We start from the raw sequence: 22,917 nt of genomic DNA on the forward strand, positions 1-22,917 counted from the left end.
GCAATGAAAAGACGTGAACCAGCCGTGAACTGTCCATGGATGAATGCAAAAACCAAATGTGTGGAAAAAGCATATCAGAATAACACATATATTTCCCTTTATATAAAGTTGATAAACAGGCAAAACTACACAACATACACACGTGGTAAAATTAACAAGAAAATGGTTAACACTAAATCCAGGATAATAGTTACCTCTGAGGGCAAAGGAGTGGGGTGCACTTGTGTCTTCCAAGGTGTTAGTAATGTTTTATTTCTTAAGCAAAAGGTGAATTACAAATCTCCAAAATGTAAATAAGTAAATAAATAGATAATAGAAGGAAAAAATTGTAATGTAAAATGAAAGCATTGTTAGGAAAAGAATCTATGTCTTAAAAATAAATGTTTGAATCCTAATTCTGTAACACCTTGATCAATATCTCTTTAAACAATTTCATGCAATAAAAAAAAAAAAAGCTTCCTTCTCTATTTCCACTGGTGTTGAGTTTGGAAAATGTTGAATGTTGAAATGCCCATGTTTAACATTTCTTTAAAAAGATTGCTTTCAGAGATAGGTTACTGGCTTAGTTTAGGGTCTTGTTAAAAGAAGTGGCATAAGACCCCCATTCTGCTAACAGGGAGGAAAAACTGAATTAATTATATTACCAGGCAACTTAGGACAAAAATGTTTCTCAGCTGGGAGCTAGAAGAGAGACTGCAAATAACCCAAGCTTTAAAAAAAACATTGAATAATTTCATGTGAACTTCTTTAAAGTTACATTATTTAAGTGGTTGATTTTCCCTTCAAAAGTAACTATAATTATTATAGAAAATACTTTTATATACTTTTAATATCTTGATAATTCCCAGAGTATTTTTAGAATTAGGGCAAAGTCATGTAAGATAATCATATTTATAAAAAATAATCATATCTCTCTGTTTTCAGAATGTAAATACTGGTCAAAAGTGAAGAAAAAAAAAATGTAATACTCCCAAGTATTGCTGCTTTATCAAGTGACATATTTTCCCCTTGGCCTTGTGGCATTATCAAAGGGAGATGGAAACTTGAACTTCCTTATGGAATTGGTTCCAATGAATAAATGTCACAAATATGTTCGTGACTCTGAAGAGCTAACCAAAGAAAATTTCAGAGTTTCTTCTGTGTTGTGCATTTCTAAAACTAGTTTCATTTTCACTTGGTATACCTGAATTATTTAACTCTTTTATGTTTACTCAAAAGTTATTTAAATTTGCTTTATGCTCTCTTGAAAACTGATTGGCTTACAGATAAACCTATTATAAGTAAACAACTCTGGGAAGTTATAAAATACCTATTTCAATTTATTCAATTTTCTTCCTTAGGTCAGTGAAGTAGAAATATATATGCCTGTTATAGTTTCTGAAGGCTATTCAATGCATATAGTATGAATTATGCAAAATAATTCACATAAAAGTTCACATTGCCTTGTGAAAAGCATTCAGTAACTTGCTATTGAAACGGGAAGATCTTCTATTTGAGACTAGTTTATTACATGTCACATTTAAAATAAAAAGCAATTCAAACTTTCTTCCCATTAATTATCTTGGGTCTTAGGCAAAAATTCTTTAGCTTTCATCGTTCCTTAAGGATTCTAATGAAAGAGTAAAACCCAGGCCCTAGAGGGCTCCTCCTTCTATCTCCACAGACAAATTAGCAAGTTTAGAAAGAAAAAGAAAAAAATGTAAACAATTAAATGTTAAATAGTTCCAGGACTTAATGCTGGCACTGAACGATGTTGACCAATGACCTATATAAATTTGGGGCACATGCTTTTTCCATCCCAAAGCTATCTGGATAAAGGAAGGCTCAAGATCTTCCCTATACTCACATCAGGACACATCATCCTATCATTGAATAACAGAAGACAAACACTGACCTAGTTTACAAGTGCAGATGAAAAGAAAATGAAAACAGGGTACATGACAACGGCAAGGAAACCATGGTAACTGGAAGAGAAGACTGTTTTGCTTACTTTATTTTGGTCAGCATAATCAGCAAGCTGAGCCTTTAGCTCTGCGATCTCGGCCTCTAACAGACGGATCACTTCTTCATAGTCCATTTCCATCCCGTGCAACTGCTTCTGCGCTGCTTCAGCAAGATGAAGCCGACTCCGCAGGGCGCTTGACTCTTCAACGACGGCTTTGGCTTCCTAAAGATTTAAAAATTAAATGCCATTAAAAAAAATGTAAGAAATAGTCCAGTGGCTTACATAAAATATTTTCATTTGGAAGTTATAATGTCAAAAAAAAATCAATATATGTATGTTCTTCACTTCTCAATTTAAAAAATTCATATTCATGTTATTTTACTATGTGACAAAACTGCTTGATCTTACCTTTTCCTTTATTGATCTCTTAGATAACTTTCAGCCTACTGACATTTTCTTAACTTTACACAGCTAGTATAATGTTTTGAAAATAAGGGAAGTAGAGAGGTGAAAATGGAAAATAGAAGAATAACAATTTACTCAAAATATAAAAAGGGTAGGTTACAACAGAACTCAAGTGGGTGGTAGAGTTTGTGTTCTAAAAAGGCTCTTGGGGCGGCTCCTGTGGCTCAGTGGGTAAGACGCTGGCCCATATACTGAGGGTGATGGGCTCAAACCTGGCCCCAGCTAAATTGCAACAAAAAAATAGCCAGGCATTGTGGTGGGTGCCTGTAGTCCCAGCTATTTAGGAGGCTGAGGCAAGAGAATCACCTAAGCCCAGGAGTTGGAGGTTGCTGTGAGCTGTGTTGCTACAGCACTCTACTGAGGGCAATAAAGTGAGACTTTGTTTCTAAAAAAAAAAAAGTCTCTTGGAGCTTTATCAGAGGTGACTGATAAATTTATAATGTTGTGGGACTTCTTCATGGCATCAGGGGGCAACATTTTCTCTTAGACATGGGTTTAACTGCTACTTTTGGTTGGAAAATAGTAGCAACATACATAGCACTATGTGTAGGATGCAATGCAATGCTACACAAGACATTTATTTTTATTTTTATTGTTTCAGGTTAATTGAGGTTACAAAGAATTAGGTTACAATGTTTACATTTGTTGGGTAGAGTACCTCTTATAATTGTGTCCCGCCCCCAAGAGGTGTGCCATACACCCTAACACTGTGCCCATTAAGTGGGAGCACACCCACCCCACTCCCCCTCCTTGCTCCCTCATTCCCCCTCCCCCCATCTTGAACTGATTTAAGTATTTCTTAAGCCAGATTGTCTACTGGCTTCAGATTAGAAGTGAGTACTTTGGATCCTTGTTTCTTTATTTTTGTGATGCTTTACTGAGAATGTGTTCCAACTCCATCCAGGTTAACACAAAAGATGTAAAGTCTTCATCTCATCTAATGGCTGAATAGTATTCCATGGTATACATATACCACAGCTTGTTAATCCATTCCTGGGTTGGTGGGCATTTAGGCTGTTTCCACATTTTGGCGATTGTAAATTGAGCTGCAATAAGCAGTCTAGTGCAAATGTCCTTATGAGAAAATGACTTTTTTCCTTCTGAGTAGATGCCTAGTAATGTGACTATGGGATCAAATGGGAGGTCTAATTTGAGTTCTTTGAGGATTCTCCATACTTCCTTCCAAGAAAGTTGTATTAGTTTTCAGTCCCACACAAGACATTTATTAAACATGTTTAATGTCTCAGGTGCTTCACGTATCTTTTGTCATTTAATCTTTAGAACAATTTTGAGAGAAAGGCATTATTAATAACCATTTCATAGTAAGAAAATAAGAGGGTGCCAAAAAAATGTATACATGTTTTAAGAAAAAGTTGTACTAAAATGGTAATACTCAATATATACTGTTGGTGCTGTTCTGGTCCCAGTGTCAGGCATGAAACAGCCCAAATGCAGATTGAAAGTACAAGCTTGCAAGAGGTGGACTCCCAGAGGTGCAGGAGAGTCCCGAGTAACCTCCACCATGGCCATTTATTGAACCGCTATACAACAGGTCTGGGGAGTGCCCAGTGATGACCTACAAGGGCTACCTGCGTAATGATCGCTAGGTGCTCTTTCCCCCCAGCTTGACTCCCACCCTCCACAAATGTTCAAGGTCCAACACATACTTGCTAATGAGTGACTGATCTTAACTCATTCAGTTGCTTGAGGGCTTGTTTCCGGGCTGCAAAACATCTCCATGGCCAGGAGATTGTTCCACTCCCAGGGCCTCCCTCAAGTACCGGTGATCCCTCCTATAAGCATGGTGCTCAGTCTCCTATAATATACCAATAACAAAAGATGAATACAAGTTACGTTTGACTTCTGCAATTACAAGAGCTGCTCAAAGTGGTTTGCCACCAGTATCCAGACACTTCTGATTATGGCAAAGGAAAAGTAATACATAGGTAACATTGCTCAAAATGTGTATGCTCTTTTTTGGCAGCCCAGCTAGCTATTCAGAGAAGTTACATAACCTGTTCAAGGATACACAGCAGTGCCAGAATTTGAACCCAGGTCTGCCTGACGGTAACGTTAAAGCTCTCTTTCCACCCTCTTACTTTGCCTCTAAATGACAAAACAGAACAAAACAAGAAAACCTCACACACTACATTCTCCACCGCAGGAATAGATTAGCCGAAATAACTTTTTCTCTCAAAATATACCTTGAGGGGAAAAATGTATCATGGTGGTAGGTCAAAGAGAGAAAACCAGGATAATTTAACATGGCAGTTATCATACTGAAAGCCATTTTTTTTTTCTTTACTTGATGCAGAAATCTCTCTTCTCTGCAGTGGAACTTTCTGCTCCAATTGCCATGGCTAATATTAAACTATGGCTATTTTAATTTTCTTGGAGCTGTTATGGGACACTTGGTTTTTGTTTGAGCCTAAATACATCTGAAGTGCTGGGAGGGTTAGGAAGGTGGACATATTCTTAAGGGTCAGTTTTTCATTCATACATTCAGTAATGATTTATTAAGTATTTATTATGTGTCAGGTTCTATTTCAAGTGCTGGGGATAGCCACTGGATAATATAGAAAAAAGTCCCTCTCTCCTGCCCCTCAGAATTTACATTCTAGTTTGGGGAGACAGTAAAATAGGGGTTATGAGTGCAGGTCACACTCTGCACTCTATCTGATGAGAGACCTGCAGGAGGAAGGGAGTCATGATTTCCCAAGGAAGAGCTTTCTGGACAGAGAGAACTATTGGTGCAGAGGCCCTGCCCTGAATCTCCAGAGACCTGCAAGGGGCCAGCATGGCAGAGGTGGCGGTAGCAGAGGACAGGAACAGAAGAGTGGGCTGTGAGAGCAGAGGTTAACAGGACTATGTAGTGATGGGGATGGCACAGAGTGGAGGGGCAGATCTTAAGGGAATTTGTAGGCCATTCTAAGGACACGAGTTTTACTCAGGGTGAGATGGAAAGTGAGCAGAGAATGGACATGACCTGATACAAATTTTAGAAGGATCACTTTCATTGCTGTGCTGAGAGCAGAGTGGACGGGGTGGGCAAGGGTGGAAGCAGGGACAAGAGAAAGGAGACAGAGTGAACAGGGTGGCAGTGGTGGAGCGTGTGGGAAGTGGTTAGACTCTGAACACAGTCCGAATGCAGAGCGAATGGGATCGTTCATCCACAGCATTTATTTAGCAGCTACTGCAGCAGGACAACCATATTATGTGACAAGAAATACGAAAGGGTAAAAGATACCTGCCCTTTTTCTGGCTCAGCACAGAATGCCAGGTGGTCTGACTTAGATAAATGGAGCAAGAGAGGAGAACATGTAAGACAAAAAGAACAACGTGAACACAGGAAGAGAGACAAGAAGGAAGGAGGCACAGCTGAGAAATGAGGCCAGGCCGATCTTGACTGGAGTAGAGGCTTCCTGGAGGGGAGTAATGGAGACAAAGGGCTGGGAAAGGCTTGCCATGTGCCAGCACTGCCTGGATGTTTTACCCGGACTGCCTTGGTTAATCTGCACACTACTATGTGGAGTATGTCTATTATTCTTCTGTTATATTATCCTCATTTTATAGATAGGGACGCTGATGCACACCAAGGTTAAGTGGCTTACTCAGAATCACAAACCTAATAGGGGGCAGAGCTAGGATTTGAAGCCAGGGAGTCTAGTTACAAAGTTCACCTTCCTGGCTACTGTGCCTTATTACCTCACCAAGTATAGAAAATGTTCAAACAAAAAACACTTGTAGATGGCAATCTCATTAGTGCCCAGCTCTGCGTGAGCTTAGGATGTGGCCATTACAACAGACTCGAATATACTGGGGGCCCTTCCATAGCTACCCATTTTCCATTCAATCAAACTGGAAAAAATATATTGCCTCTGAAGAGAAAGAGAAGGGGCAGAAAATTCTCCATAGCTGCAATGAAGAATAACTAATTTGATGATTTGTCTCCTTCACACTCACTTCATGCAGCTTTTATTCCTCTATGAAAACAGCACTTTTATTTTTGTTCAAAGAATGCTAGTTAATTAAATGAAGAATCTGGATGGAATTTATATAGCCATTACAGTGCACTGATGGTAATACAGTGTGAAATGTAGTCGGGTGGTAAAAGAGGCAGAGGTTTTGATGCTGAATAAATTCATGCCATCTCTTTTGTAAATGTACTACTGTCAGGCTGGTGAATGTGACCCCTTAGCAAAGTTCTAGCCCAGTTCCCACTGAATGGCTGTTTAAAAGATTAGTGCATTGAAATGATGACTCTTAGAGGAAGCAGTATAGAAAAGATAACAGCAGTGTGCCATATTTAGCAATACAGGATCACACAAATCCATTTTCTCTTTTCCTCCCAGGCTGTCTTCTAATAAATAACTGTAAAGCCTCCTATGTCACTAACAATTGAGCCAGAATTTTCCCAGTACCTCACCCTGAGCCTGAAATCCCATCAGGGCAAATGCTGCCATCAGTTTACTGATTTACTATGTATTAGGCAGAGTTTAATTCAGTTTAGAAAGTTAGATGATAAAAGAAAAACTAAGATATAATAGTAAATGATAAAAATCCACATGAGCATTATGCTTTTTAATACTAAGCAGTACGAACAAATGTATAGAAGGGAGTCCTGAATTATGAAGCCAAATCTCGGGCTTAAATTTTTCTGGTGATGCTGACAAAAGTGCCTTCAACACATGTTGCCCATTTGCAAAATGAGGTTTATCCACCTCACAATTTCCTAATGAATTTTTAAGGAAGATCTGACCAAATTTTCCTTTGAAAACATAATTTGAACTAATGAAAATCTCTTTGGACTTGGACAAGGGGTGGTGCCGGCTTTAACATAGGGTGATATGCTTTGTGTTTTTCCATATATGTTTTCTCCCCAAAAGCAACATGATCTAGAGTAAAAATCATGGGCTTTGGATGGGACGCTGAGTTTCTAAGTCAGCATCCTAGACCTGTAATTTTTTTTTTTCATTTTCTAGCTGTGTAATTCTCCAAGACTCAGAGAATTACACGGTTGTTTTATAAGACCAAAACAACTCTCGCAAGCATATTAAAAAAAAAAAAATGATTACAGTTCTTGGTACCAGTTTTTCCCTTTCCTCTTTGACCGCTTTAGAAAATACAGATAATCACCTATGTGATCAGAGAGCTAGACTAGATAATTTATTAAGGGTTTTCCTGAAGCACTCAATTAGTAATACCAGCTCTTAAACTTTAGAGTTGTTTGGAAACACAATTTGCACGTCTTTTTTAATGTTAACAACAATTATGTAAAACCCTTTCCTTTCTAGGTGTGAGCATAACGGTTCCCTAAAGTAGAAGGAAAAAGCATTAACTGCAGTTGCACGTTGTAATTAGGCTAGCACACCCCCCTCGCTACCCTTAGAAGTTCTGTAATTTTTAAGCTCATCAGTAAATCTTTCAAAATGTCAACGGCTGACAGGAGAGAAAGGAGACTGCAAAGAGATATATGTTTTAGTGTAATGTAACTTATGCTACCAAGCCCCGAAGAATACGTCTCTTATCAGCTGCCTACATCCACTCATTGGAAAACACTTCTTGGTCCCATTACAGCTTGTGAGAAAGATTAAGGGTTCCTGCAGGAAGAGGGCTGTTGAACGAAAATATTGAAAAGCAAATTCTATCTAGTTTCCTTAATGTATGTGCCTGATTTATTAAAATGTGTAATATGTCTCTCAATGGATGAGCTCAAAGAGCTTTGAAGATACTTACAAATGACGACCTCAGCACAGATAACCAGAACCTTTTATACACCTCTGATACACACGATGGCTCTTTCCCTTTCCTCACTGCTCCTCTAGGCCTATGCCACCTCCCTACCTAACCAGTGAGCAAGCCCTGGGAAGCCTTCCTTTACGATGTAATGTACAGCCATTCCTTAATTTCCATTCTCATCACCTGACTGATTCATGTCTTTATCACCTCATGCTTGGATATCAGGCCTGTCAAATCAGTGATCATGGTGCCAACTGTGTTCTTCACTGTAAAGTATTCTATATACTAATGGAAGGAATGATTTCCTAAAATATTGCTCAAATTCCACCTTCGGTGACCAGCCTATGTACATGGTACACGATAAACACACCCTCACTCTTCATGCTTCTAAGTTCTCCTCAAACAACGTTCCTCGCCTCAGTCCCTGTAACTTTCTTACATGATTACCACAGTTCATGAACTTAACCACATTTCCCAGACTAAACTCTCCCACGCCCAAGGCGCTTTTGGTCACATTATTCCACCAGGTGCATAATCTTTGCCCCCTTTTGCCTTCATCCAGTTCTAACCTGTCCTTCAAAACCTACCTCTGAGGCAGAGCCTGTGGCTCAAAGGAGTAGGGGAGTAGGGCGCCAGCCCCATATGCCAGAGGTGGCGGGTTCAAACCCAGCCCTGGCCAAAAAACTGCAAAAACAAACAAACAAACAAAAAAACTACCCCTGATTTTACCTTCTCTATTTCCAGTCCATGTTAGCATATATGATCTTTTCTTCCTTTTAATCTTTTATCATGTTTATTGTCTGTATTTAGTATGGCCTACTGCTACCTTGAACGGTCATTAAAATATTTTATTACCTAACTTGCTATAATCAAAGGGTCTTGACTGCCCAAATTAGAACACAAGCTGTCTGGAAGTAAAAAACCTTATCAAATATGAGCAGGTGCTCCACTTAACACAAAAATGAGATATAACTGAGTTGACAAACTGTGAAAAGGACTATTTCATTTTTTGTATATAATTGTCTCAGAAAACATTATTAGGCAGAAAGCTTTCATAGGAAATTTCTTCATGAAAGGTTTTAGCTTTATAAGTATATTGGTAGAAGTGCATTTTATTAATGATTACAATAACAGCCATGAACCATGACTGGAGAAACAACATATAATAAAAGGAAAACTATTTCATTATACTCTTTTATAAATTAAAAAAAACCTTTTATTAAGCGAATGAGATTATATCAAAAGTAAGTGGAATGAAGAAAATACCAAGGTTAAAAAAACAGTTACACTTGTTTGACAATTTCATTTCTTGTTTCTTACTTTTTCATTAAAAATTCTGCACATTAATTTACATTTCCTTAAAAATTACAATTTTCCATTCTGAGTTCATAGAGTGCATGCTCTCAAGAACTATACGTCCTTGATTCCACAACTGAGGGAGCGACGCTTCTTTATAAAGTGTGTGATAATGACAGATAGCAGTAAGTTCAAGAAAAAAAGACTTTCTTTAGTTTGTGTGACAATCCAAAATCCTGCTTCACTTCGCAAAGGAAGACTCGTTAAGCTTTTTGGAAGAAAAGCAGGCCAATCTCATTATAATTAGCTCTAATTAACTCTCCCCAGAGTTGTCAACTTCTTTACCTGCAGCTGCCTGGATCCCTAAAAGGAGCAGAATTGATTTCTGCCTCTGAACATCAAAGAAAATCAAAGAAACGATTTTAATTCTCCTTTACAAACAGAAGTCCCTAATCAAGGACAGACACAAAAACACAACTGGCTGATGAATTTCATCATGTGAATCTTGTTCACAATATAAATAAGTAGTTAAAACTTTGTTTTGACAATGTATTTAACCCTGGATATGTATTTTCTGGTTTAATGAAATTTGACATAAAAAAAAAACAAAACAAAACACGATTTTCTTAACTCTCCAATTTTGGCTACCAATGTACCAAAAGGGAACATTTGCAGTATTGGAACTTCCTTTCCTAATGAGAATTTAAACTCTCTTTATTGAAATATGGTACAGCTCAAAGGGTGCTTTTTTAGATATTAAACATTTATAATTCATCTGTAGTTTAGGGTTTAAACTACAGATGAATTCCATTTCAGAATGGAAATGTATTTCTTCAAAATTAACCTTTAAAAATTTAATCAAAGAATCAAACATTTTTTTCTTTGTTTTAGAATCAAAATTTTATCAAATTTTGTTTTGAAGGAACTTGATGAAGAATTTTAAATTCGAAGCTAGCTATAATAAGATTTAAATAACAAAATTAAGTTGATTTGGAAGAATAAATCAGGCATAACTGGTAAGCAAATTTTTGAAACAGCAGCAACAATAAAGAAAGAAAACAAAGTGAGAGCCAGGCTAAGGTTAAGGCATATGTAAGGTTATAATAGTTGGCACTGGTCAAAGAAGAGTTATTAACTCCATAAATATTGACAAAGAACCTGGAAAGACCAGATAGCCCCAAATAGACCTTAAATTATTTAAAAATTTAATTTATGATAATGGTGATACCACAAAATAATAAATGATTATGATAACCAACTATTTGGGGAAAAAAGGATAAAATGTAGATCTTCATCTCATACCATATTTCAAACAAAATAATTTTTACATGGGTTAAAGAAAGATATGGGATCACAAGGCTGATACAGCTGTATAAGACGGAGACTGGAAGCCTCTGACTGTTTTATGGAGAAGACCTGGTCTCGTCTTCCTAATTTCCTTGACCTTAATTCCCACAGGATTGGAAGCCTGAAGCTTGGTAACACAAAACACCTATGTTTAAAATTACTCAAAAATTAGGAAGGCAATTTGTAGACGGGGGAAATGTCTGCCCCAGAATTGGTAGAATTAGAGATAGTAACTTTTCAATGTAAAGAGATCCTGAAAATTGTGGTGAGGAAAAGGGAAAATGAGTTATGGATTAAGAGCTTAAGAAGAGAGAAGAGGAAAAAGTAGGAGTGGGAAGGATACAGATAAGATGAAGGGTACGTGACCGCGTCAGGAAATCAGCTGCCTTCAATCGTGAAGAACTGTGATGGGGATCACAGTTTAACATGAAATTATGGTTACAGACTTTGGTACCCAACGTGGTTGACAATGAATCAAAGAACAGTATTTTCAAGTAGAATGATTTAGTTATGTGGTGTCAGTCTTGACTAGAGAAGTCTTATTTTCAACTCTAAAATAGTGTATGAATAAATCATTTGTTTTAATGTCATTGTATTAATGTCATGAGTCCCTTATTGATATAAGAGTACTGAAAGGGTTCTCACATAGTAAACTGCCAAGATAAGGGTTTTATAGCATCAACTGCCTTATCACTACTTCCTCCTTAGGTAAAATTTACTAGTCTGTCAGCCAAATGAATATTGCTCTAACAACATTAAGAAACGTAAATGTTTGGCTTCTCAATAGACATTTAAAATATACAACTGAAAGGTTTTCTTTTAGCAACTGACTAATGGAATTTTAAAGATGTATATTTGCTTTTAGTTAAATAAGGAAAATTATAGGGAGTAATGCCTACTTCTGTGTACAAATACGCCTCTAACGACTCACCAGCTACAGGGCACCTATTATGAAATGCTTTCTAAGAAATGATGGTTTTGCTATTTTTCTTCTTTTTCCTTAGATTGAGAGCTCCTTGTACTCTCTGTTTAATGTTCATAGGGCCTCCATATAAAATAAGCATTTCATAAATGTTTCTTAAATTATTTTGCCTAGTCTTTCTTGTATATTACCACAGGAATGGGTGATACAATTGATGAGAAGTGTGACATGTGGTCCCTGAACCACCAGAAAAAAAGTGGCTCACAGTATGGAACCAAAGAACTTTGTGGCATCATCAGTTCTAAGTAGGCCAATTGACTACGGGCAATAATCAAATGAACTGGAAGGATCCGACGTGTATAAGGAATAAGATCACTTTTCTTCCAAGTTCTTCTAACACTGTCAATTCTATGATTCTAAATTAAAATGAGTTCTATATTAAATAGTAAGATATCTTTTACATTAAAAAAATAAACAGCTATTTGTAAATGAAACTTCTGAATTAAGACACCTTTGTTTTCCAACGCTTGCTTAGAATGCTACCTTCACCTCTAGTAGAGCACTAGGCTGGGGTCTGTGCAAACAGGAATGCCAACTGGCCTCTCCAAAAGCTACTTCCTGGTGTTCCCTATCCAAGCAAGCTGTCTTCACCTTAGGCGGTTTCTTAGGCAAAGTCTGATGGCAGAGAATATGAAGTCGTTTTCTGAATCACAAAAGGGGAATTAATGTTGAAAAATAAATCCAACTAAGTTGGTTTCTTCAATCAGATTGCTGTCCGTCATCGTTGTAAAAGCTTTAGTTAGACAAGGTCATTACAAAAGTTTTGGGATACACACAAAAAAATCAAGAAACACTAAATCGGCACAGAAGGAAACAAATCAAGCCCTCTCAGCACCACCAATAAGCCGAGCGAGTTAAAACCTGCACAGATGAATCAGAGATGACACTGTCAACTGTGCTTTTTACAAATGAAATAATGTACCATACCGAGGTCTGCCTCTATGTAATTTCTTTTCTCAAAGAGGTTTAATTTTTAAAAAAAATTTAAGATAATTGTGGATTCACAGATAATTGCAAGAAATAATAAGAGAGCTCCCACGTCTCCCTCAACGTTTACATCTAGCATTATTACAGTATAATAATAGTACAATATAACCAGGAAACTGACCCACCAGCTTTATTTTAAAATTAATAAGTTTTATATGTACTCAGCAATAAAACGGAACAACTGATGGACACACACAACAATCTGGATGGATCTGAAGGGAATTATGCTCAGTATTAAGAGTCAATCCCCAAAAGTGATAGACATACTGTATTATTCTATTTATAGAACATAATTTTTAATTTTTAATTTTGAGACAGGGTCTTGCCCTGACACCCAGACTGTAGTACAGTGGCGTGATCATGGCTCATTGCAGACTCTTAACTCTTGGGCTCAAGTGATCCTCCTCCCTCAGCCTTCTGAGTAACTGGGACAATAGTCTAATTTGTAAAGAGGGTTTTTAACAGAAAATAAAAGTTGAGATTCTGAAGCCATAAACAACCATCTGAAATGGAAACAGGTATATTTTACTATAGCATGCTTTTATTTTAGAACAGAAAAGACTGACAAGTCAAATATATGTAATATTTTTCATCTTTTTTCCTCTAAAGATGAGATAGCGTCTCAGAATACCCACTAGCAGTATGCTAAAAAATTGTTAAAAATTCAGACCACTAAAGAAGAATTTAAAAAGAGTGTGAAGTCTTATCAATTCTAAAAATTAGAGGCTTTACAATTTCTTAAATACACAAAGGGACACAATCTTTAAAAGTGCAAACGTGTGAATACTACTTTAGTAATCACTTATTATTATTGTTGCTCCTTTTAAAGATACATTTAATTTGTTCTTAAAGTTTTTTTTTTTTTTTGCTGCTTCATCCATAAATTAAAATCACATGTCAGCTGCACCAGCTGTTACGAAGTTCATGTCCAACCTTGACTGTCTGCAGAGAATCCTGGATTGATTGGACCTTACATTTCTTTCTTTCTTTTTTTTTTTTTTTTGACCTTACATTTCTGCTTCAGGATTCTATGCTATCTTCAAGCATGCAACCCAATCTTTGCACAGGTGAGGACAACTACAACTGGGCTTATCTGAACCTTGACAGGTTGCCAAATGAACAATTTCCCATGTCTCTTTAGGGCAGAGACTGGTTCAGACAAGTTAAATATTTCGGGTTTCAACTGTTCACCAATTCATTGCTGCCTTAGGTCATAACACTATGCTGAAAGAAACCTTAAAAACAACTTAAATATGAGAGAGGGTTTTAGAAAGCTGTTGATCAAAGGAAATCGCTAGAACAGCTCATGCCTGTTAAAAGTTGTTATAACATGAAGAAAAAAATAACAAGTATAATTTCATGGGAAATTGTGCTGATGATTTTAAACAGTAAGGCTGTAAGACATAAAAAGTCATCAAAAAATACTTAGGTTTTAGAGAACAGAACAGCTAATTTTTTACAAAACAGTGAGTAAGTAGTCTGGTTGCTATCCCTGGATGAAGACAATACCCTGACTCTTCTGGTGAAAAAGGAGCCCGTCACAGCTTCTGTCATTAGTTTCTTTCCTCTCCCTGCCTTTCTCCCAGTCCTCCTTTTTCTCTTTTAGCCCTTCAATGCTTTCTTTTCAGGCCACTACACTAAATAATGGGAAATTAATGTCCATAACTTGAACCTTAATTATTGGCCAGGCATGGTGGCTCATGCCTGGAATCTCATCACTTTGAGAGGCTGAGGTGGGAGGAGCTCTTGAGGCTAGAAGTTCAAGACCAGTCTGGACTCCCACTCTACACACACATATAAACAGGGCCTTGGTACTAGCCCCCGGGAAAGGGATGAGTCTCACAGCAACTGTGTGCCCAGGATCTGGGCCAGGAGAGGGGACATAGAGCTGGGGCTCCCAGATGGCTCAGGCCCTAAGAAGTATGAAGGGTGTGGGAAGGTCCGACCATGGGGGGCACTCTGAACCTCCTTACTTTCTTAGACCACATGGAGGGGTAGGAAGATGGCTGGCATGGCTGCAGCTACCTCATGCCACGTGCCAGGTTCCTCAGGCTGCTGTCTCCTCATCTCCCTGCTCCCTTCCAGCAAATAGTATTAATAGGTGTGAGTCTTGTCTCAGGTCCAGAAAAATTTTTTTTTCTTTTGACTACGTGGTGTTTAAAAAAAAATAGGAGGTTTTTGGATTAAGCCACTGACTCACAATAATTTGATTATAAGTTTGAAAGAATAAGGATATCAACTTGTATTCCCTCATTGGAAAACAAATTGAAAATCAATCTAATGGTGTTTTAATAATTAGGTTACCTTCATGTTTAAAGGATTTATATTAGTACTGTGCTGACAGTGTCAAAAACTTCGAAAGGATATCATATTAAAGGGAAGAAGCTTTGCCAAACTTTATATAATTTAAGTTTCCAGTTTTTAATAGAAGCAAAAACAAAGACCATATGATCCTCTCAATAGATGCAGAAAAAGCATTTGACAAAATTCAACACCCTTTTCTAACAAGAACACTTAAGAAAAGAGGCATAGGTGGCACATTTCTTAAGCTGACTGAAGCCATCTATGACAAACCCACAGCTAACCTCATACTGAATGGAGTAAAACTGAAAGCTTTTCCGCTTAGAACTAGGACCAGACAAGGATGTCTACTATCGCCACCACTACTCAACATTTTTCTGAAGTTCTAGCCAATGAAATCAGGGAAGAGAAGGATATAAAGGGCATCCAAATGGGGGAAGAGAAAGTCAAACTCTCACTCTTTGCTGATGATATGATCTTATACTTAGAAAACCCCAGAGACTCAACCACAAAACTCCTGTAACATCTCAGGATATAAAATCAATGTCCACAAATCAGGAGCCTTTGTATACGCCAATAACAGCCAAGTTGATAAGCAAATCAAGGTTTTAAAAGTTTTTAAGAGAAGAGTTATATGGCTGAGCATGGTGGCTCATGCGTATCATCCTAGCAATCTAGGAAGCCAAGGTGGGAGGATCCCTTGAGCTCTGGAGTTCAAGACCAGCCTGACCAAGAGTGAGACCCCGTCTCTACCAAAAATAAAAAAAATTAGCTGGTGTTGTGGCAGGCATCTGTAGTCTCAGCTACTCAGGAGGCTGAGGCAGGAGGATCCTTTGAACCAAAGAGTTTGAGGTTGCTGTGAGCTAAGCTGACACCAGGGCACTCTAGCCTCAGCTACAGAGTGATAAACTCTGTCTCAATTTTAGTATACGTGCTATAGAAGCAAGCATGAGACTCTGCCTCAAAAAAAAGAAAAAAAGAAAAAGAAAAAAAAGAAGTTATATATGCTCTCTTTCATCATTTTTAAAGGCTCATTAATTGCAAAAGTATTAATCTTTTAAATGGAAATGATAGCATTTTCACCGAAGCATAAAATCTCTTTTATTAACTAAAATTCCTTTTAAAGAATATGTCATTATATATACATAAAAGCTGAATGGTTTGTATGTCTGGTCAATGTATTTTAAAATGGAGAGTTTGAAGGTTGATTTTGGGTAGTCTACTTTATTACTGAGTGTATGCTTATGAGACGAATAGGATCTTATGAATACACGTGGGTTTGTATACACAGACATGTATATGTATTTTTAACTATTTTTGCTAAAACTGGAAACTTTACATTAAGTTGCCCTCTAAATGAACACACTTTAACCCTCAATCTCATTTATCTTGTTTGGTTAATTGCATAGTTACAGACTCTCAGTTACTAAATCATAAAGTCTAACTGCTCTCTCTTTGTTTATTACGGCACATTCTATCATTGTTAGATGCGGCTGACTTTCTCCTCATGGTATCTTTTGCATAAATCCCTTTGGAATATTCCCATTACCACTAAATCCTCCATTGCCTATTATCTTGGCAAGCAACTTCTCACATTTTAAGGCACTAATCACCTGAAGACTTGTTAAAGGATTCCCCAGGTCTGGATGAGATCTGAGACTGAAATCTGGTGCCGACTGTCACTGATACTGCTGCTGTTGCTGACACTCTCTGAGCAGCCAGGATGCAGAGCTGTGGACTGGCACTGGGCAATCAGGGCAGCCACTAGTTAATGTGGCTACTGAACACCTGAAATATAGCTAGTCAAGTGAGGAACTGCATATTTAATTTAACTCTAGTTTGAATTAAAATTTAACAACTGAAGAGGTGTGAAGTATTTTTATATTACAAAACTTCATTGTTTTGGTAAAACTACATTTCACTTCATTTAGTACATCATGTAAGATACTATTACTGTTTTTTTTTTTTTTTTTTTTTTTGTAGAGATAGAGTCTCACTTTATTGCCCTCAGTATAGTGCCGTGGTGTCACAGCTCACAGCAACCCAGCAACCTCCAGCTCTGGGGCTTAGGCAATTCTCTTGCCTCAGCCTCCCAAGTAGCTGGGACTACAGGCGCCCGCCACAACGCCCGGCTATTTTTTTGTTGCAGTTCGGCCGGGGCTGGGTTTGAACCCACCACCCTCAGTATATGGGGCCAGCGCCCTACTCACTGAGCCACAGGCGCCGCCCAAGATACTATTACTGTTGAACCGTAATGTCTGTGTCAGACATGTGAGTCCTATGAATAGAATATCTATACATAAACACCTAACTGATCTGGTCAGTGTCAATTAACTTCGAAACTTTTTTTCGCACACCAATCTATATGCATAGTGTGCTTATCTGAGTATTTTATGCAGACAGTGTAAGTTATAATGATATCTATGTAAATCATAATTGTAATTAAATTGAAATACTTATTATAGTAGACTGTAATTACTTTTTTTATTAAGTTCAAAATTTGCCCATAAAGTAAGTTGAACAAAATGAAATTACATTTAAATTAAATTTAAAATAAAGACCCGCTACAGATGCAGAATAAAATGGAGGTGAATTTGCTAGTAATATGATCATAACAATAGACAGTATAAGGAGGTATGTTGCAAATTTCATTTTAATGCAATTGAAATTGGCAAAAGGTGTGTTTATTGTGTAAGAATTTTTAAAAATCTTTTTTACGAATGCACGGTAAATTTGATAAGAAGCTTACTCTTAATAGTTAAAAAAGAATCAATAATATTGAAAAATCAGTTGTCCAAAATCAGAAGTAAAGGTTTAACATCTGTAAAATCCAGCTGTAAAATGGATTGGAATTTTGCACAAAAGAAGAAACTCTTTTTAGATGGAGATGGTAATTACAGATATGATAGAAAGACTAGAAAAGCTATTTTTAAAAAAATCAAAGATCTTCAAATAAGCCACACACACAAAAAAAATACCCGTAGACCATAAGAACTTTCTGATACTATCAATGATCAACTCATTCAAAATTTGAAGAACAAGTACTTTCCTCCAGCTTTAGGTGAATTATGTTATAGAAGAGACAATCCCCAATTCATATTTTATGTGTGTATTGTCTCAAAAGACACCACATTGATGAAATGTTGTTGATTTTCGGCCTTAAAAAACCAAATGTTTGGTGTGAATATATATATATATATTTTTTTTTGTAGAGACAGAGTCTCACTTTATGGCCCTTGGTAGAGTGCCGTGGCCTCACACAGCTCACAGCAACCTCCAACTCCTGGGCTTAAGCGATTCTCTTGCCTCAGCCTCCCGAGTAGCTGGGACTACAGGCGCCCGCCACAACGCCCGGCTATTTTTTTTGGTTGCAGTTTGGCAGGGGCCGGGTTTGAACCCGCTGCCCTCGGTATATGGGGCCGGCGCCCTACCGACTGAGCCACAGGTGCCGCCCTGATGTGGATATTTTTAACCCTTTTATATCAGTCAAGAAAAGAGCTTCAGCTAGATAATGAAGAAAATCTGTTCTTACCATGAAAGATCATGTCCCAGCTACACTGAATTAAAAATCTGGACTTACTGTCATTTTCAAACAAGAGACAGTTTTGTTTATTGTTTTATTGTACTATGTGATACATATTGAAAATATTTGTGCTCTGTTTTCTTTTCTTCTCTTTTTTTTTTTTGAGACAGAGTCTCAAGCTGTTGCCCTGGGTAGAGTGCTGTGGTGTCACAGCTCAAACTTTTGGGCTTAGCGATTCTCTTGCCTTAGTCTCCCAAGTAGCTGGGACTACAGGCACTCGCACAATGCCCGGCTATTTTTTTGTTTGTAGTTGTCATTGTTGTTTGGTGGGACTGGGATGGATTCGAACCTGCCAGCTCCGGAGTATGTGGCTGGTGCTCTAGCCACTTGAGCTACAGGCGCTGAGCTTGTGCTCAGTTTTCTAAAGCTGATTTTACAAAAAGTATCACAGACATGGTTAATACTGTTTAGTGTATGTTTATGTAAATTCTATGAGTCATCATTAGTTTATGGAACAGTTAAAAAATTGGAAGACAAAGAGTTTAATATTACTCTCTTTCTTGGCGATGCTCCTTGCCTGGGTTGTGGAAGAGTTTTACAAAGATTTATTGTGTTTTTAACTTTAATTCAAGGTATTCTTAAAAGAAAAGGCATGTATGACCAATATTCAATAATCAAAGACAAAAAAAGGCAGTGTGATTTACATTTTCTCATCAATATCATATTTTCTGTAAATGAGTTCAATTTGAAACTCCAAAAAAAGAAAGCTTATCTGTGAAGCTAGAAAAGTGTAAGAATTTATATTGACATTGAAACTTTTCATAATATAAATCAAAAATAATGATTTTCCATATTTTTCTACCAAAAATTAATATGGAGAACTATTAGACATAGTGTTACATAAATTGGCTACAAATACTAAAATAATTTTGAAATATCCTTTGCTGATACTGTTATAATTAAAGTTGCTTTTATTATATGTAATATCCCTTGAATTTGAGGCTTATAATACTGAATTGACAAGAATTAATCACAGGTGGAGCTTTGAAAAGATTTTGGTTAAAGACAGATTTTGTTTAAATACATTTTTAACATATATAATTTTGAAAAGATTTTGGTTAAAGACAAATTTTTCTCAAAAAATGTTTTTTCAGTGTGGATATAAATATTAAAAGTAAAAGATTTTTGGTATTTGTTATAACTATTTTTAAATTAAGTTAGTGACAATGTGGGTATACGAGTCTATTTTTTCAACTGTAAATTTTATTAAATCTAAACATAGATCTAGTATTTCCAATGAAAATTTAGTGTACAAATTGAGATGTGCTTACTGTGTAAAATAATACTGAGTTTCAAAGATACGCATAAATAAACAATATAAAAATATCTCATTAATGAACTTTCAAGTATTAGTGCATGCTAAAATGACATTTTGGATATGCTTTGACCCCTAACCCTAATCCTAATTAATTAAAACATAAAATATGTCTAAATTAATTTTACCTGTTTCTTTTTACTTTTTCAAAAGTGTGGCTGTTAGAAAATAACAATATTTGTGTGGCTTCCATTATATATTTCTATGGGACAGTGCTGTTCTAGAGTATTGTTATGAGCCTCTTATCTGATTTTCAGTTACTTCCCAACTTGCTGTCAGTTTAAAGTATATTCTTCGTTCTTCTCATCATCCATGCACCAAATTTTTGAGTATCTACTCTTTGCCAGTTATTGTTGTAAGATACATCAGAGAACAAATCAATGAAGTTTATACGGCAGATATGTATAATAAATTTCAAAAGATGTAAAGAAGCTATCAGTCACACCAAAAACTCCATACATGGTTAGGTTGAGCGTTAGTGGGATGGACAATGGTGCAGGGAGGCCAGAGGAAGGATCTGCAGAACCTTCAGAAAAGTGGAGGGAAGAAGAGCGGTGAAGAGCGGAGGCCACGGGGGTAGGCGGAGTGTGAGGACGGAGGGGTGGATGGCAGATCATGTGGGACTTCGTAGACTTTGACGTTTGTAGGCTGCTACTTGCAGCATTTTTGACATTTACTCTGAGTAAGATGGAAAGTCCTGGAGACTTCTCATTTTAAAACGATATTTCTGGTTGCGTGCTCAGATTAAAGTGTATGGGGGTGAGGCACAGTAAAAGCAGGGTGATCTGGGGCAGGAAGCTATAATAATAATACAGGTTGGAGATGATAGCAGCTTAGACCAGTGATGCAGTTTTTCAAAAGGACTAACAATTTGGATGTGGAGTATGAAAGAAAAAGTGGGATCAGATTACAGGTGGAACAACTTATTCCTTTATCCCCCCTCATTGAGTATCTTGAATGGCAGTCCACTGTCTGAAATCTTAGATTGGTATTCAGGTGCCTGTATGCTTTGACCCCAACAGAGCCGTGCATGTCATTTCCTGTTTTGTCTTTCTATGTTTCTCTTATGCTCCTGGGCCTTTGACAATGATGGTAATGATAATTAAAGAATATATATCAAACCTATTATTTTTCAGAGACCTGCTACATTCCTGACAGTTATAGGCTCTTAAACTCTCTAGTCCTGTGAAAAAATTATAATATCTTTATTATTACCTTTTTTTGAGATAGTCTTACTATGTTGCCCTCGGTAGAGTGCTATGGTGTCATAGCTCACAGCAACCTCCAACTGTTGGGCTTAAGCAATTCTCTTGCCTCAGCCTCCTAAGTAGTTGGGACTACAGGCGCCTGCCACAATGCCCAGCTATTTTTTTGTTGCAGTTGTCATTGTTGTTTAGCTGGCCCAGGCTGAGCTCAAACCCTCCAGCCTCAGTGTGTGTGGCCGGTGTTCTACTCACTGATGTATGGCTGCTAAGCCTATTATTACTTTTTTTTAGACATGAAGACACAAACATATTAACAAATGACGTAAAGTTAGCATACGAAACGAGGCTGATTTGACTCGAAAGACATGATTTCACATTGTTTTCTCTGTCTGAACTGCTCTTCCCTTTTTATGTCCAGCCCAGCTCACATGTCACCTTTTCTATGAAAAGTCTTATGACTTCAGCTAGAATTGTATTTTCTTCCTCTTTATTAAATAGTTAAAATAAATCATTTCTACCTCTTAATATTTCTTCTATTGTTTATAGTAATATCTGGAAAGTCACTGGAATAATTGTTTAAAAAAGAATTACAATAAATGGCTTTTTAGATTTGGGGTACGTATGTTAAGAATTGTGTACAAATTGAAATGTCTGTACTGATGCTCAACACAATCAATAAAATCACAACTACAAAAGAAAAAAAAACCATAACAGTTAATATCTGTTGGGTGCTTATATGTATATTAATATGTATATTACCTTAATATTTTTAATATTCTCACAAAGGATCCTATTATCATGCTCATTCTATGATGAGAAAACTGAGTCTCAGAAAGGTGAAGTAGTTCCCTGAAGGTCAAAAGCTAGCAAGAGGCAAGATGAGGGTACACAGCCAGATGGTCTAACTCCAAGTGCCATTGTCTACTCTGCACTAATCCCTATGCTAATTCACTGTTCATCATAGAAGAGTCTTTCTCTTGCTTACATTATATTTTCATCTATATCTCATCTTTTCCTTTTGAATCCTATTAAATTCTGGTAAAGATTAGGCATAGATTATTTATTCATGCAGACTTGACCTTCCTTAATAACAGGAACTCATCCGTTCAGAGAATAAATACAGGAGGGCCTCATGTGGAAAAAGTAGGTATTGCTAGAAAAAGAAAGCAAAATTGCTATTTTTCTTCAGATTCACCTTTTATGCCAGCCCTTACTATGTTATTTTATGATGTTCTGATCTTCATATATTCCAAGCATTTAGGAGAAAAGAAAATTTAAGTAAATGCAGGGAAAAAACCCCATCTCCTAATTTATTCTACATATAAAAACTAACAAGGAGGATTTTAAATTTCCACTTTCAGGACACAAACACTAAATGTAAAAAGACCTGGCCATGGAAATTCATGTATGTGTAGAAGAGACGGGATGAAAAGAACGAAAAAGGTGCATCAATCAAAACATAAAAATATTTAAGAAAATGGGGGTCTTGAAATTGGCTAAAAAAGAAGACTTTTTAAAAGAAACCTTTCACTTGAAAATAATTTCAAACATACAGTTGAGTTACAAGAACAAGAATAGTATAAAGAATACACTCATATCCTTCACCTAGATTTACCTAATTAACTGGGTTCACCCTTTTGTCAACACGTTCATGAGTGAGAAGCAATGTGTTCTTGTAAGCCACTGATATTTTGAGGCTGTTATTGCTGGGATTTTGCATGTTCTCAATCTCTCATATGTATATACATGTAT

General features: G+C 36.9%; 1 protein-coding gene across 3 annotated transcripts in view; it reads right to left on the reverse strand.

The window, feature by feature from the left end:
- The window catches only part of STXBP4 (syntaxin binding protein 4), a 208,461-nt gene that overhangs the window by 116,232 nt on the left and 69,312 nt on the right, over nucleotides 1-22,917 (reverse strand). For all 3 annotated transcript variants that reach the window (XR_008375460.1, XM_053568303.1, XM_053568302.1), the window contains one exon: nucleotides 1,991-2,167. Coding sequence is in view for 2 of the 3 variants with exons in the window: in XM_053568303.1 (XP_053424278.1) it covers nucleotides 1,991-2,167 (177 nt within the window). In the remaining variant the exon portion in view is untranslated. The remainder of the gene's footprint in view (nucleotides 1-1,990; nucleotides 2,168-22,917) is intronic.

Source organism: Nycticebus coucang, chromosome 18, assembly GCF_027406575.1.
Source record: "Nycticebus coucang isolate mNycCou1 chromosome 18, mNycCou1.pri, whole genome shotgun sequence".
In the NCBI taxonomy this organism is placed as follows: domain Eukaryota; kingdom Metazoa; phylum Chordata; class Mammalia; order Primates; family Lorisidae; genus Nycticebus; species Nycticebus coucang.